We start from the raw sequence: 13,995 nt of genomic DNA on the forward strand, positions 1-13,995 counted from the left end.
AAAAAAAGAGATAACAGAGTAGTAAATTTTTACTACAAAAATTTTATTCTATCGCTTTGACAACTCCGACAAACGTCACGCGAAAATAGCACGGTCGATTAAAACCCCACGGTGTTTCGTGAAAACCCATTAATGGGTAAAAAATACGAATTTTCAAACCACGTCGGCTGTCAAAAAATGGGGGAATTTTGAAATCATAATATGGGTGAAAAATACCCATTTAAAGAATCAGTTCACGATTGAATAATGGGTATATTTTTTACCCACTAATGGGTGAAAAAACACTTCGAAATTTCATCATCTCATTTCCGTCACCGACTCATTGGGAATGCAAACAGTTACTATGTTCGCAGCATATTTAGCGAAAATAGGCGATCTCCGGAAAAGAATAGAATCCGAAACGTTAAAAAGTTTTTAATATCAACAAGGGCAAATAACCAACACGGTGTTTCGCGAAAACCCATTAATGGGTATAAAAATACCCATTTCCGCTAAAAGTGCCCCTCCTCATTTAATGGGTAAACTATGGTTTACTCATAAATGGGTAAATGGGTGGTCTGTCAATAAATGGGTGTTTTTTCACCCATTTTCTTATATTGTGTTTACCGTAAAATGGGTGAAAAAATACCCATTTTTACAAATGGAGGATGCAAGCGATCGTTGATGTAAAAATGTTTTTAAAACATTGAAAATAAATGCAGGTGTTCCGCTCAAATTTTTCACGAAACATTATAATACAAGTTATCCATTGTATTGACTTATCCGTAAGCCTCTCCAACGTTTTGGATTCTAACATTTTCCGGAGATCGTTGCTGCGGACAGTAACTGTTTGCATCGAGGTTTGCATTCCCAATGAGCCGGTGACGGAAATGAGACGATAAAATTTCGAAGTGTTTTTTCACCCATTAATGGGTAAAAAATATACCCATTATTCAACCGTGAACTGATTCTTTAAATGGGTATTTTTTCACCCATTTTAGGATTTCAAAATTCCCCCATTTTTTGACAGCTGCATACATGGTTTGAAAATGGGTATTTTTTTACCCATTAATGGGTTTTCACGAAACACCGTGAAGAACTTACATCCTCCATTTTTAAAATGGTATTTTTTCACCCATTTTACGGTAAACACAACTTAAGAAAATGGGTACCCATTAATGAGTAAATAAATGAGGAGGGGCACATTCAGCCGAAATGGATATTTTTATACCCATTAATGGGTTTTTTCGGAATAACGTGCACATGACATCTGCGAAAAACTCGAGTGAATCCCGTGAATCCACGACGGTGTTTCGCGAAAACCTACGGAACCGAAAAATTACCCAATTATTTTCACTCATCTCTATAATAAGCTAATTTCTCGCGTCACTTTTCAAATAGACCAATGTAACAAATTCCAGACCCTCTATAGAGTATACTTCGGATTCGCCGCTTGCAGGCCGTTTTCGGTTAAGTTTGCCGAATGTAAACAAGAAGGAAAAAAAGGACACGCTAAAAATTGATTACCCAGATTATGTATTGTTGAAATAAACATGCTTTTGAATTTAATTTAAACATACATATTTTTGTGAAAGCATGTTTTTAATTTACTTTGAACTATTCATATTATTATTTAATAAACATATATATTTTTAACTAAAATGAACAAAATTTGGTTCCGTGTGTATTTTCTACAAAATTAAGTTCAATTGATTCAAATTTCAGAGTACCTCATACTCACACGTAGCTTATTGCAAGGCTTATTGAACGATAGTCATGAGAAAATCGAATCTCTCGTTCCGTTTTTGACAACAACAAAAAGTGAGAGTGAGATGCAAAACTCAAAACTACCCAAAATTAAGTAAAAAGAACTTAAATTTAGGATATTTTTTTCTTTTCTCTGTGTAAGAGAAAGAGGAGACAACTGGCTTCTTACTCTTTTATCTCTATCTCTATCTATCTCTATCTTACGCACTTAAAATCGGCCAATCACGAGATGGTTCGCGTTTGACAGAAAAGTGGTTCGTTTCGGCCTCGTATTGCCTCCTCTTAGGCGAAAACCCATTAATGGGTATAAAAATACCCATTTCCGCTAACAGTGCTCCTCACGCTTACTTCAGTTTACTCACCGGGTGAGTCTATCGTAAAGCCCCCCTAATAAAAAATAACCATAAACGAACGGTAACCCAAATGATTGAACAATTCCACAAATGGTTTGGATGATACCCCGAACACGTCGTTAAGCAAATTAACCATAACATTTTTATTAGGCCCTTCAGTAAAAGTATGAAAGCTAGATTTTTGACGTTTAATCGTCTTTCTCTATCTAGCACACATGGATGAATGAACGGTTTGTTTTCCCACTAATCTGTTTCCCTCTTGCTCGCACTCGTTCGATTTAAATGGTGCAGTAGTGTGCGCCGATTAAACGTCAAAAAGCTCTATGGACGTCTGTCAAAAATTGTTCCAATCGAACCGTCAAAATGCACCGTTTTGCTCGATTGGAACAGCTTTTTTCAGTTTTGTGGTGACAGTCGTCCATACTTTAACTAGAAAGCTTTAGTCGATCGTACTAAATTTCATCCGATGCATTAGGTTGTCAAAATCTGAGTAAACGAGAAATGCCAAACTGAGTAAAAGCCACTCAGTCAGCCAAATCCGGGACTTAATAAAAATGCCTGCCGTGTCGGAGCATACGCTCTATGAAACGGCGAAATTATTGTATAACACCGGCTGAAATGTATTAGGGTAAGTACACACAAAGCATTATCGTTAATAAAATTAAAAAAACCATTGGTAGAGTTAAAAGTTTGCATTGGTTCACGGAGAACAAATTCGTTAAGTTAGATAACAATCCTAATAGTTACTTTCACATGGAAAAATGTTGTTGTTTGATACACACAAAAAATAATCGTTAATAAAATTAAAAAAACCATTAGTAGAATTAAAAGTTTGCATTGGTTCTTTTTGGTAGAAAGCGGCTAGCTTTCAAAACGAAAGTAATCAAACCATAGAGGTAACTCTAAGACCACTGGGTCCCGAAGAAAATCATTATTATTTTTGGCTCACTCAGTACCAGAACAACGGTCCCAAGCAGTCCCAAGCTATTTCACTCACCCCTGCATGTTCTGCATGAATCCACACACCCCTGATGTTATCTGTCAAACTTTCATAGCGAATCAAAACAAACATAGTGTAGTAATAGAATTTCAACTAGAATAGGGTACGTTAATCGTTTGCTTGGGACCAACAGGCTACTAAAGTGGTGAGCCAATTTAAAATCGTTAGTTTCGTATTGATTGTTGATCAAACTGTCAATTCAAAAGTTGCCCAACCCCTACTCTTAAAAGTTGAAACTTTCAAATCGAGTTGTAGAACTGTCAAATTGAAAGCATGGCAGTATTTAAATTAACAGCGTGTTTCAAACAAACTTTTGACATGAAAGTTTAATATAGTGTAAATAAAATGTACCACTTTGAATAGGAAAAATAAATGTTTTCAATTTAAAAACAATCATTTTCAATATAATATTTTTTTAATTATTTATATTATTTTTAATTTCTTGATAATATTTAATAGCATATACTACACTAATAAAATTCTAAACTTAATGTTTATTTTGTCTGTGCACATAATTTTTATAAGATATTCAAAACATTATGTTTATACGTGTTCACATAATTTTCATAATAAACCCCTTACCTACTATAAGCTAGTCCATATCACGTATATGCGTGTCAAATTTTATTTATATGTATGCTGCCATAAAAATTATGGTTCGAATCTCATAGATGAAGGTTATGTGTTTTCACACATAATGTTTAAGTGCTTCAATTCAGTGCACACTATTGCACAAATTGTGCTAAATCGTCTCCATCTTCCAACAAAACTTGAGCATTCTCAAAGGTAAATAATAATTTATCTCATTTATCTTTAACTATTTACCATAAAACTATTATTTTCGATTGTTTTCAGTGAAACAAAATTCACATAAACATTAGCCAACAGCCGTGATGAGCTCGGAGAAGCTTTAAAATCAGAGGAAACCTAAATCTTCCGTCGGATACCTAAATGGCATAAGGCAAACGTGAGTTAGTGCAAAAATTTTAATTGTTTGAGATTATTTTTTTTGTGAATTCTACACAGGGATTCTTCCTGTTGGACGTGCAGGAGGAGGACGTGTAGGAGGAAGACTTGCAGGAGGATGACGTGCAGGAGGAGGAAGTGCAGGAGGAGGACGCGCAGGAAGAGGACGCGCAGGAAGAGGACGTAGAGACTAAAGGCGGCGATGTATACGCTAGACCCTCCGAGGCACCTTCGACCTCGCCTTCGACATACATCGGAGGACTCAAACCAAAAACGCCTTCACGCGGGAATATACAATCCACTGACGTCAGTGACGGTGTAAAATCTTCAGGAAAATAAATAATTTACCAGAGTCTGTATTGTTATTATTTTATTTATATTTATAGCACATAAAATATATGAAATTGACACGTAAGCGTTATTATTTGTACCATGACTTTCATTTGAATTAGACACATAATCTTTATGTTCTACCGAGAAATAAATGTTATAAACGTCACACATAAATTCTATTTACCAAAGCAAATTAAATTCATTTCTTATATGCCATTGAATGTATTGGTGGGAAACCAAATAATTTATATGTTCTTCAAACATATTTTTTATTTGTGAAGTCTAATTGCAAAAAACTATGTGGTTTCACACATAAAAGGTATATGGAAATTCACCTCGGTGTATATTTTATAAATATGTTATTTATGTTATGTCTACCCGGTTTCCGAAGACGTCGCTGCTGATGATTTCGATAACGTCGATGATTTTTCCACTGCAGCTGATGGAATGCTTCATCCTGCAACTGGTACACACAAAAAATAAACGTTAATAGAATTAAAAAAACCGTTGGTAGAATTAAAAGTTTGCATTGGTTCTTTTTGGTAGAAAGTCAGAAACTTTCAATTGCAAAAGACATGAACAGTTAAAATAAAAATGCTGACTCCTTTGATTTTAAAAGTCACAACTTTTATGATTAAATTTTATAAATGTCAAATTAAAAGTTTCTACTTTTGAAATGAAATTGTAGAACTGTCAAATTAAGAGTAGGTTAAGTCAAAATAAATTTTATCTTATTTCAAAATGAGAGCGTAGTTAATCAAATAAAATTTTATTTCTTTTTAAACATAAAGTTCATTGTTTTGATTTTTACGTATATATATTTTAAATGTAAAACTAACAAAAAAATTAAAAATATTGAATTGTGGAATTGTCCGCCATCCTCGTCAGCATCTGTTGAGCCGTCCATGCAATCCACTCCCCCTGCTTCAACCTTAAACTGTGGTGCTATCGTTTCAGCCATCTGGCTCAGAGTCCGGTGTGACCCAATCCGGAACGATGATCTTACTTTTGACTGATACTGAAATTTCCGAAAAGAAAGCGATTCTATTACCGTAAAAAACTCTCTAGTCTGAACAAGGCATTATCGTAGATAAACTTACCATATTGATCCTGTGGTATCGCCGTATTTTATTTATATTTTCAGCCGGTCTAGCTCACGGATGATCCGGTGAATGCAGCAGGGATTTGTTTTGAAAACTGGTCGAATAGAAATTAATAAAGCAAAATTTTCAATTCTCATTTTGCGCGTTTTTATTTTTATTTACTCACGTTATTCAAAAACTATCCAGAAATGGGTAGAAACCTACCCCCGAAGAAGTTGTTTTGACAGTAAAACAATTTTTGATTTGAAAATCTGCACTTTTAAAACTACAAGTTAAAATCAAAACATCTACTTTTGGATTGAAAATAACCTTGTTGTTTCAAATATTTTCATAGTTCAAGTAACAAATTTTGGGGTACTTTTAAATTGAAAGGTTAATATTTTTACCGATACAATTTTCGTTTTTTGTGTGTACCTGTTCCGGGTATTTAGACTGCAAATGAGAAAGATACAAATCAATATTGGAAACCTTTACTTATCTCTTGTAAATACTTACATTAATCTATAAGCTGCATACAGGTATAGCTCCAATCACCCATAATTGCTAATTGTACCATTCTCAAGACGAACAGGGCTAGTAGATGGTTGTTCAAAACCGTTGTCGTATGACTAATGCAGTTGAAATTCAAGTACGGGTTCAACATATATGTATATAAGTTATCGAACGGATTAATTTATATATGTCAAGTACGGAACCCTTTACACGTCGTCGGGCAAAATGTGCAACTCATTCGTCCCTTTGGAATTAAAAATTGTTCCCACTTCCATGTGGATGAATTGTGTGCAGGAGAAAGATGAAACATCCGCTGACCATTATTTCAGTGGTTTAGATATTTGGAATTGCAACAATGATTCTCCGTTCTACTTCCACCATGTCAGTTGATCCCGTAGGAATCGTCAGGTTATTCCCACGGAAGATGAGAAAATTCAAGATCAGAATGGAGCTCTTCACTAAGCGCCTTGAATACCGAGTTAAATACGTTGATCTGTGGAGATGAAATTATTGGTTACGTTTCATAAATAGATTCATCATCATCAATTATGGTTTCGTAGTTTATTAAACTTACCGTTGAATCAATTACCACACTCAAAAAACTCCTATAGGAATATATGGAAGCCAGCCAAAACCATTCCTCCATCAATCGACGTCAACTCAAATTTAGCGCCAAATGGAGGTCAAGTGTTGCCAAAAACATCACTATGAAAAGGTATTATTGAAAGTTGATCAACTTTTATTTTAAAAGAATGCGCTTTTAAAATAACGAGTCGAGAGTAAAAGAAACACTTTCAAAACAAAACAATAACTTTTCATTTGAATATTTTCGTAGTTGAAACTACGAAATTAGCGAAACTTTTAATTTTAAAATGCATTATTTTTATTGCAACAATTTTTGTTCTTTGTGTGTAGAAACCAATAGTTAATCCAACATGAATTTGACCGTCATCTCAATTATATCTACCTAATAGATTCAACTGTTCATCTTATACTCAATTCAACTATAACTTTGATCAATTATAACAACCGTCAAATGTAATGTATTTATTTAATTTGGTTTCAAGTGATCATCATAAATCCACATACCTTTAACTTGTGATGCGTAGAGTAGGCGATAAGATAGCTGGCTCTCACGCAGATGAACACGGTTCAAATCTAAGTTGAATCTTCTTGTTCACTTTTTTATTATTTTGCATTTGTGTTTTTGAGATCGATAAAGAAGCAACACAAACTTCCTTAATATGTCGATAATGAAGAGTAGTTTGTTTAATAAACATTGTAATATTTTGCTTTCCTATCAATAGTTTTCTTGAATCAACTAAAGCATAGTTGTATTTTGAAGTTTGATGTTAGTTCATCTACTGAAAAATATAGTTGAGCTAACCGAGGAGCCAACTATGGACTTTAGTTGTTGCCCTCTATATATAGTCAAATCAACTATAGTTTCGGGTTATCTCTAAAACAATTAATTATATGATTTGAGTAGCAGCTATACTGAAGATCCGAGAGATGTCGCCCCTTCAGTGGTAGGAAAATCATTTTTGCAGTATGGAGAATATCAGAAAATCCACGATTTGTGATTAAACATACTTTCACAGAAGGAAACAAATAAACGAGTGTTTACCTTATCACCATAGTAATGTACTCGTGCAATTTTTGTGCATCTAAAACTGCCCATAAAGACAATAATAAATAAAAACTGAAAACTTTCACGCATTTCCAAATGGTTTCCTACCATTGCCATACATTCGAAAGTGATTGGCCCTCTGGATGTGGATGATGTCAAAAACAACAAAACATGATTAATTGAACAATATCGTTATTTTGACCGGAAAAATAATTGCGTCTGCTATGATTTGTTCTCCGTGAGAATGCGTAAAAATACAATTTTTTTCAAAAGGAGGATGCAGGTGCTGGTTATTTGTTCTCATAAATACAGGATAGTTTCTCAAAAAGGGATTATATCATCTGTTTTCTGTTTATGGCCGTACGACTGCGCCCATTGATTAAACACACAGTGGCTCTTTATCCAGGATTCGCTCCTCAATCCGCTGCCATAAAATACTATCAAAGTATCACACCTGTGTATAATCGTTGCATCGCGGCGCAAATTTGAATTTAACATAAGCGCGACAATATAATACCATATTGGAAAAAACTGCATTGACTTATCCGTAAGCCTCTCCAACGTTTCGGAATATAACCATAGAGGTAACTCTAAGACCACTGGGTCCCGAAGAAAATCATTATTATTTTTGGCTCACTCAGTACCAGAACAACGGTCCCAAGCAGTCCCAAGCTATTTCACTCACCCCTGCATGTTCTGCATGAATCCACACACCCCTGATGTTATCTGTCAAACTTTCATAGCGAATCAAAACAAACATAGTGTAGTAATAGAATTTCAACTAGAATAGGGTACGTTAATCGTTTGCTTGGGACCAATAGGCTACTAAAGTGGTGAGCCAATTTAAAATCGTTAGTTTCGTATTGATTGTTGATATAACCTTTTCCGGAGATCGTCCATTCTTGCTAAAAAAAAAAGCTGCGCACAGTAACCACAAACGAAGTGACCGACGGAGCGGCTCGAAAACATGGGTGACGAACCTGCAACTGCAATTTTTCAGTGTACCACATGGCAACACTACTACCACAGAGAACAGACGTCCTAGTTTGGTCAGAAACTTGTGTAAAGTTAAGTGGAAACGTTGCCGTTACATAGCACTAGCATCTCCTGATTTCCTTCACTTTCGACAATTTGGTGCTAATATCGAAGAATTATCAGTTGAAAATTGCCACTTGGCGCTACCAGCACTTAGTGTCTAGTGTATATTTTGCAACGCCAGGGCCATCATGTTTTCAAAGAGGGTTTTTAAGTGGGGAAGTCGCCGTTAGTGGCGCTTAAGTCAAATAGGAATCTTTACAAAAGTTTTTAGAGAAGTTTTGTTCGAGCCTCAATGTCTGTTCTCTGTGATCTATTGCCAACAATCGATCTTATTGTATGTTTATCATACAAGTAAATTTAAAATATTGTTATTACAATAGATCAACAATACGTGCTATATAGTATACATTTTAAACAATAGAAAAACAATAAAATAAATGGTAAATGACTCAAGTTTGTTCGGGAAAAACTGATTTCACGTACGGTTAAGATACATAACAACCCCCTTGTTCTACTGTAGATTTCCCTATTTACCATAGATACTATTGAGGAAACAATAAATTCTTTTGTTATTTTATTGTTGTGGACAATACGATTTATTGTAAATACAATAAATTCTATTGTATGGTTACAATAGATTTCATATACCATATACATACAGGTTCTTTCTTTTTACAGGAATTGCATTTGTTGATTTTAGCAAAAGCCAACTGAATTTCTGTGAAAAGCAAAGTGAGACAGTCATTCGTCCCCTTACCACTACGGAAATCAAACAGTGTGGCTTAGAGCAGGTGGATCGTCTCAACCCATTTGTACAGACGAAAAAGGATCATTTTCTCCAACAATTTTCGTATGCACGATAACATCGCGATGGGTCGGTACGAGCTGCAATCTGACGCGGGTTTGCTAGGTTTTTTAATGGCTATAACCATAGAGGTAACTCTTAGACTAGAAGGTCCCGAAATAACGTGCTCAACTTTTTGGCTCAGCTCTGGTACTCTCTTCGGTCCCAAGCTAATCGATTCACCCCTCGAAACATAGGAAAAACCAATAACCCATCATTTTATCTGTCAAACTTTCATAGCGAATCAAAACAAACATTGCGTAGTACTAGAATTTCGACTAGAATGGGGTACGTTAATCGTTTGCTTGGGACCAATAGGCTAGTCAAGTAGTGATCCAATTTAAAATCGTTAGTTTCGTATTGATTGTTGCTATAACTCTCAACCGCCTCCAATTACCCGAAATAATATTGAGCTCCAGGAACTGAACAAACGAGTTCAACATGCGCCTCTTATCGACATATGGGAGGTTCTTCAACAAGTTGAACTTGATCCTATCAGCCCCCGGGGCTGAATTGCCACACGAAAGGAGCAAGCAGCATTGAAAAAAACTGGTAGATCTCATCTACCGATTGCAAGTTTTCGTGAGGAATCATCCGTGGAATAGTTCTATCAGTTATATTGTTCGTTTTCTATTTTTTTTCTATTAAGGCGAGCAGAAACGTCATTAGTGTAACTGTAAATTTTGTATTTTTTTATCTGACATCAAAGTATTTTTTATCGGCTTCTACGAGCCCCTCGACATTTCGACTTCTCCTGCTGTCACTACTCCGACAAATCTGACACAAGCAATTTTCAAGAGTGTCAAAATAGATTAGTTTAAGGTATCTTCAGACCTGAGTGTGCTTGGCGTGCGTGGGCGGGATTTGCGTTTGTATGAGAGAAACAACAAATACTTTTGTCTCGCTCATGCCAACGCAATTCCCGCCTGCACACGCCAGGCACGCTAAAGTCTGAATATAGCTTTAACCATTGCGCATCAAAAACCCGAACGTCACTGTCAACAGTTTTTGTTTTCGTTCCTCTACATGGTTGCATCTCTTTCTGTCGCGTACATGATGTTCATTCGTTGTCTTTGTCTAACAGTCCGCGATGCTAACCGATGCTGATGCTGAAGCGAAACGCGAAAGGCAGCAAACTGGTTGGTAGTCTGTGGTCATTCATAAGTAGTCGAATTTCCTTTGTGTACGGACGGATGTGTTTTGTTGTCGGGAATCGAGCGAGTTCAGGCTGCTAGCACCGAGATTGGTTTGGAGGAACCCCTTCTTGGCCGTTTTGTGTGAGATTTGTGAAGAATCAACTGCTGAATAGTTGCGCGATTTGTTTTTCGTGAAAGTGATGCTGATGTATGTGACGAAAATTTTATTTTATGCAAGCTTTTGGTAGAATGCTCAAATTTATTCGCATTTGGAGGATGGTTTCTTGGGTTCGGCAACAGGAAAATAATTAAATTGCTGTCTGCTGTGGAAAACGAAGAAGAAAAAGAAGCCCGACAAGATGATCCCCCTGTGTATGTGAAAAAGTGTTAAAACGAAGAAGAGCTTGACGAAAAAGTGTTTGAGAAAAGAGAAAATTATTGCTGATGATTTCAAAATTATCACTGTGATAAGGGAGAAAAGTGGCATGAAACGTAATTGAATTGCGATTGAAAAAGCAAAAGTAGAAAAAATGGTGTAATAAGAGAGTGAAAAGAAATTGCGCCACCGCCTTTTTTTCTGCATCGAGTTCGAGAGGGAGGTTGAAGATTTCAGATCCCTTCTAGCAGCTGCCCTTTTGGGAATGTACAGTAGAAGTGGGCATTGAAAGGAAGTGCTGGTTCCCTGGCTGATTTTTGCAGATTGGAAAGGCATTATTTACAGCGCCATTAATGATGGGTCCTCCTCCTATCGGTGTACGCCCATAGAAAGTAGATAAGCGATAAGCGTCCATTGCGTCGTGTATCGGCCTCCGTGTGTGTATATAGTGGTAGTAGAAAGGAAGTGCAGAATCATTTGCAAATATTAAGTAAATCTCGGTTCTCGGTCAATAATTATTGAGGTGGAAATAAATATCATCGTAGTGTATAGGTCGCTTGCCATAGTGTTTCGCTACCAACGCCGCCATAGGCTGTCGCTGTATTCGTGTCCTATAAATATAAAAAAAAAGTCCTAGCAGACAGAAAAGCGCAAATAGAGAAAAATCTTCGCCAGATAAACAGGATTACAAAAATTGCCTGCAAAATGACCGACAAAATCACCAAGTTTGAAAGGATGGCCATGACGAAGCCGGTTCCAATGAAGCTCTTCGCTGCATGGGAAGTGGACCGTACACCATCCAATTGCATTCCAAGGTAGGTAGGTCCGGAGTTGTTAATGTTGCAGCTTGCCAAAATTACCATATTAAATGATAACCATGGGTTTTTTTAACCTTTTCAATCATTTTTTGGATACTTGCCGTTTAAATATCAACATAACATAACATAACACAATGCGTTTGTGTATGTACTATTCATGAAAATGTTAGTTTGATTATTCACAACTTAAAGAAATTTGATTTGTGCATTGATTTAAAGTCGATTACAGATAGTTTGATATGTAAAGAAAAGCAATAGATTGCTTCTTACGACGCTGTGAAAATTGCGAAGATTCATCTTTTTTCGAACAAAAGTTGTTGGAAGAAATCCTGAAAAAAGGCTGATGAAATACAATTTGTACAATCGGTCATAGCCGACAGGTGTAATATAGAAATATTAATAAAAACAGCCGGACGAATGTGTTTCTTATTTATTTAATTAATTAAAAATTAATACCTCATGATTTTATAAAATAACAGCAGTCAGTAAATTTGTAGTAATAGGTATTTGATTTTTCACAAAACTATACATTTGCATTGCAAGACAAAGTTCAAAGTCATCACTGGAATAATCAGTAAGCAACTATTCATGCATTTATCATTTATTTTAAACATGAAGAAAGAAATAATCATTTGAGTTATGTAGTCATTTCAGAAGATTTGTGCCTTCCCGCAGGCCATTCTTAAGCACCTTGCCGAAGGTGGGAGAGCTAAATTTCATGCTGTAGGCCTGCATGAGAGACCAACACACATATTCTTCTCATTCATTTCTTAGCCACGTCGTAGTACGTTTATATAAAGGCACTGACATCAGGTATAATAGTGGCGCGTTTTGCCGCAATCCAATCTTAAATTTAACGATACTAGTTAGATTAAATAATATACATTCTATATTGATTCCAAATTATTTAGGGAAAACGACTAAAATACCGTGCCGATTCAAATTTCGGACACTTAAACTCGAATTTCGGACACTTTTAAAAGTTGATTATCGGTCGAATATGATCCACATGTCTTGTAAATTTTAATTTTTTTTGACTAGTGCCCTCCACGATCATTTAACATTATTACTTTGTTTCTAACTGGATGTAATATTTAATTAAAAATGAAAGTGTCCGAAATTTGAATCGTCCGAAATTTGAATCGGAACGGTACTTTTTAATTGCGTGACGTATTTTTATTGTTGTTCATTCATTGTCAGTAATGAATAACCAAAAAATACCAATATTGCAGGTGGTATCATAAATAATTTATGTATTGCTTCATTTTCGAAAAAAGTGAATGCTTCTGTTATGGCTATGTGTCCTGTTATGTGTTCGGTTGTGGCATTTGGGAATACCATTTACCATGACAGGGTGTGTTGGGATGGAGTCAGGTGGCCATGATGGAAGTACTCACCCTAAACAAAATATACTTTAGATAGGAGACTAATCTCGGAATGAAGCATTTTATCACAGAAAAGTGTTACTTAAGACGGACGAATGCAGGATAGATTTTGAAGGAGAATGTAGAAGGGTTGCATAATCAGGAGATAGAGATACATTTTACTTTTAGGCTGATCTCGTGGGAAGAATAGAATACGGGGGGTCCGCATAGGAAGGCAACTAGGCCTTAAATATGTAGAATAAATCTCCCCATTTACATCCACATACCTGTTTGTATTGAATCTTTTATAGCTTGACCTAACTTGACTTTAATCTTTTTCTAATATTTATGCATATCTCGAACTATCTCGAAACGATCCAATCGTAGTCAAAATTGTTGAATGTTGGCGGCAAAGTAAACAGGAATTTTCATTCAAATAATTTTCAATTACCCTTATTTTATTGTTACTTAGCATTTGCAAGTAATTTAAGGCATTTTTTGTACATTCTGTAGTAGATTAGTTTGAAATTTACATAGTTTTTATTCCATTATTTTTTAATATTTTCACTCTTTTCAACTGTTGTTTAGATTTTTTTTTTGTAGATTTTTTTTTTATTTATTTATTAACGTGTTTTAACGGCGCCGGTGGTGTAGTGGTAAGCGTGATTACCTCTCACCCCAGCAGGCCTGGGTTCAATCCCAGTCGGCGCCGCCGGGATGTTCTGAGGCATAACATCTCTGATCACGCCTTCCTTCGGATGGGAAGTAAAGCCGTTGGTCCCCGGTTCATGAGTTG

At 35.8% G+C, this 13,995-nt stretch overlaps 1 protein-coding gene across 3 annotated transcripts in view; it reads left to right on the forward strand.

Moving 5' to 3' along the window:
* The first annotated feature begins 10,629 nt into the window (after positions 1 to 10,629).
* The window catches only part of KrT95D (phosphofurin acidic cluster sorting protein KrT95D), a 101,324-nt gene continuing 97,958 nt past the window's right edge, over positions 10,630 to 13,995 (forward strand). For all 3 annotated transcript variants that reach the window (XR_010518629.1, XM_065235412.1, XM_065235413.1), the window contains exon 1: positions 10,630 to 11,832. Coding sequence is in view for 2 of the 3 variants with exons in the window: in XM_065235412.1 (XP_065091484.1) it covers positions 11,723 to 11,832 (110 nt within the window). In the remaining variant the exon portion in view is untranslated. The remainder of the gene's footprint in view (positions 11,833 to 13,995) is intronic.

Source organism: Ochlerotatus camptorhynchus, unplaced genomic scaffold, assembly GCF_037179485.1.
Source record: "Ochlerotatus camptorhynchus isolate MF236.1 unplaced genomic scaffold, CSIRO-AGI_Acam_v1.1 ptg000482l, whole genome shotgun sequence".
NCBI lineage: Eukaryota > Metazoa > Arthropoda > Insecta > Diptera > Culicidae > Ochlerotatus > Ochlerotatus camptorhynchus.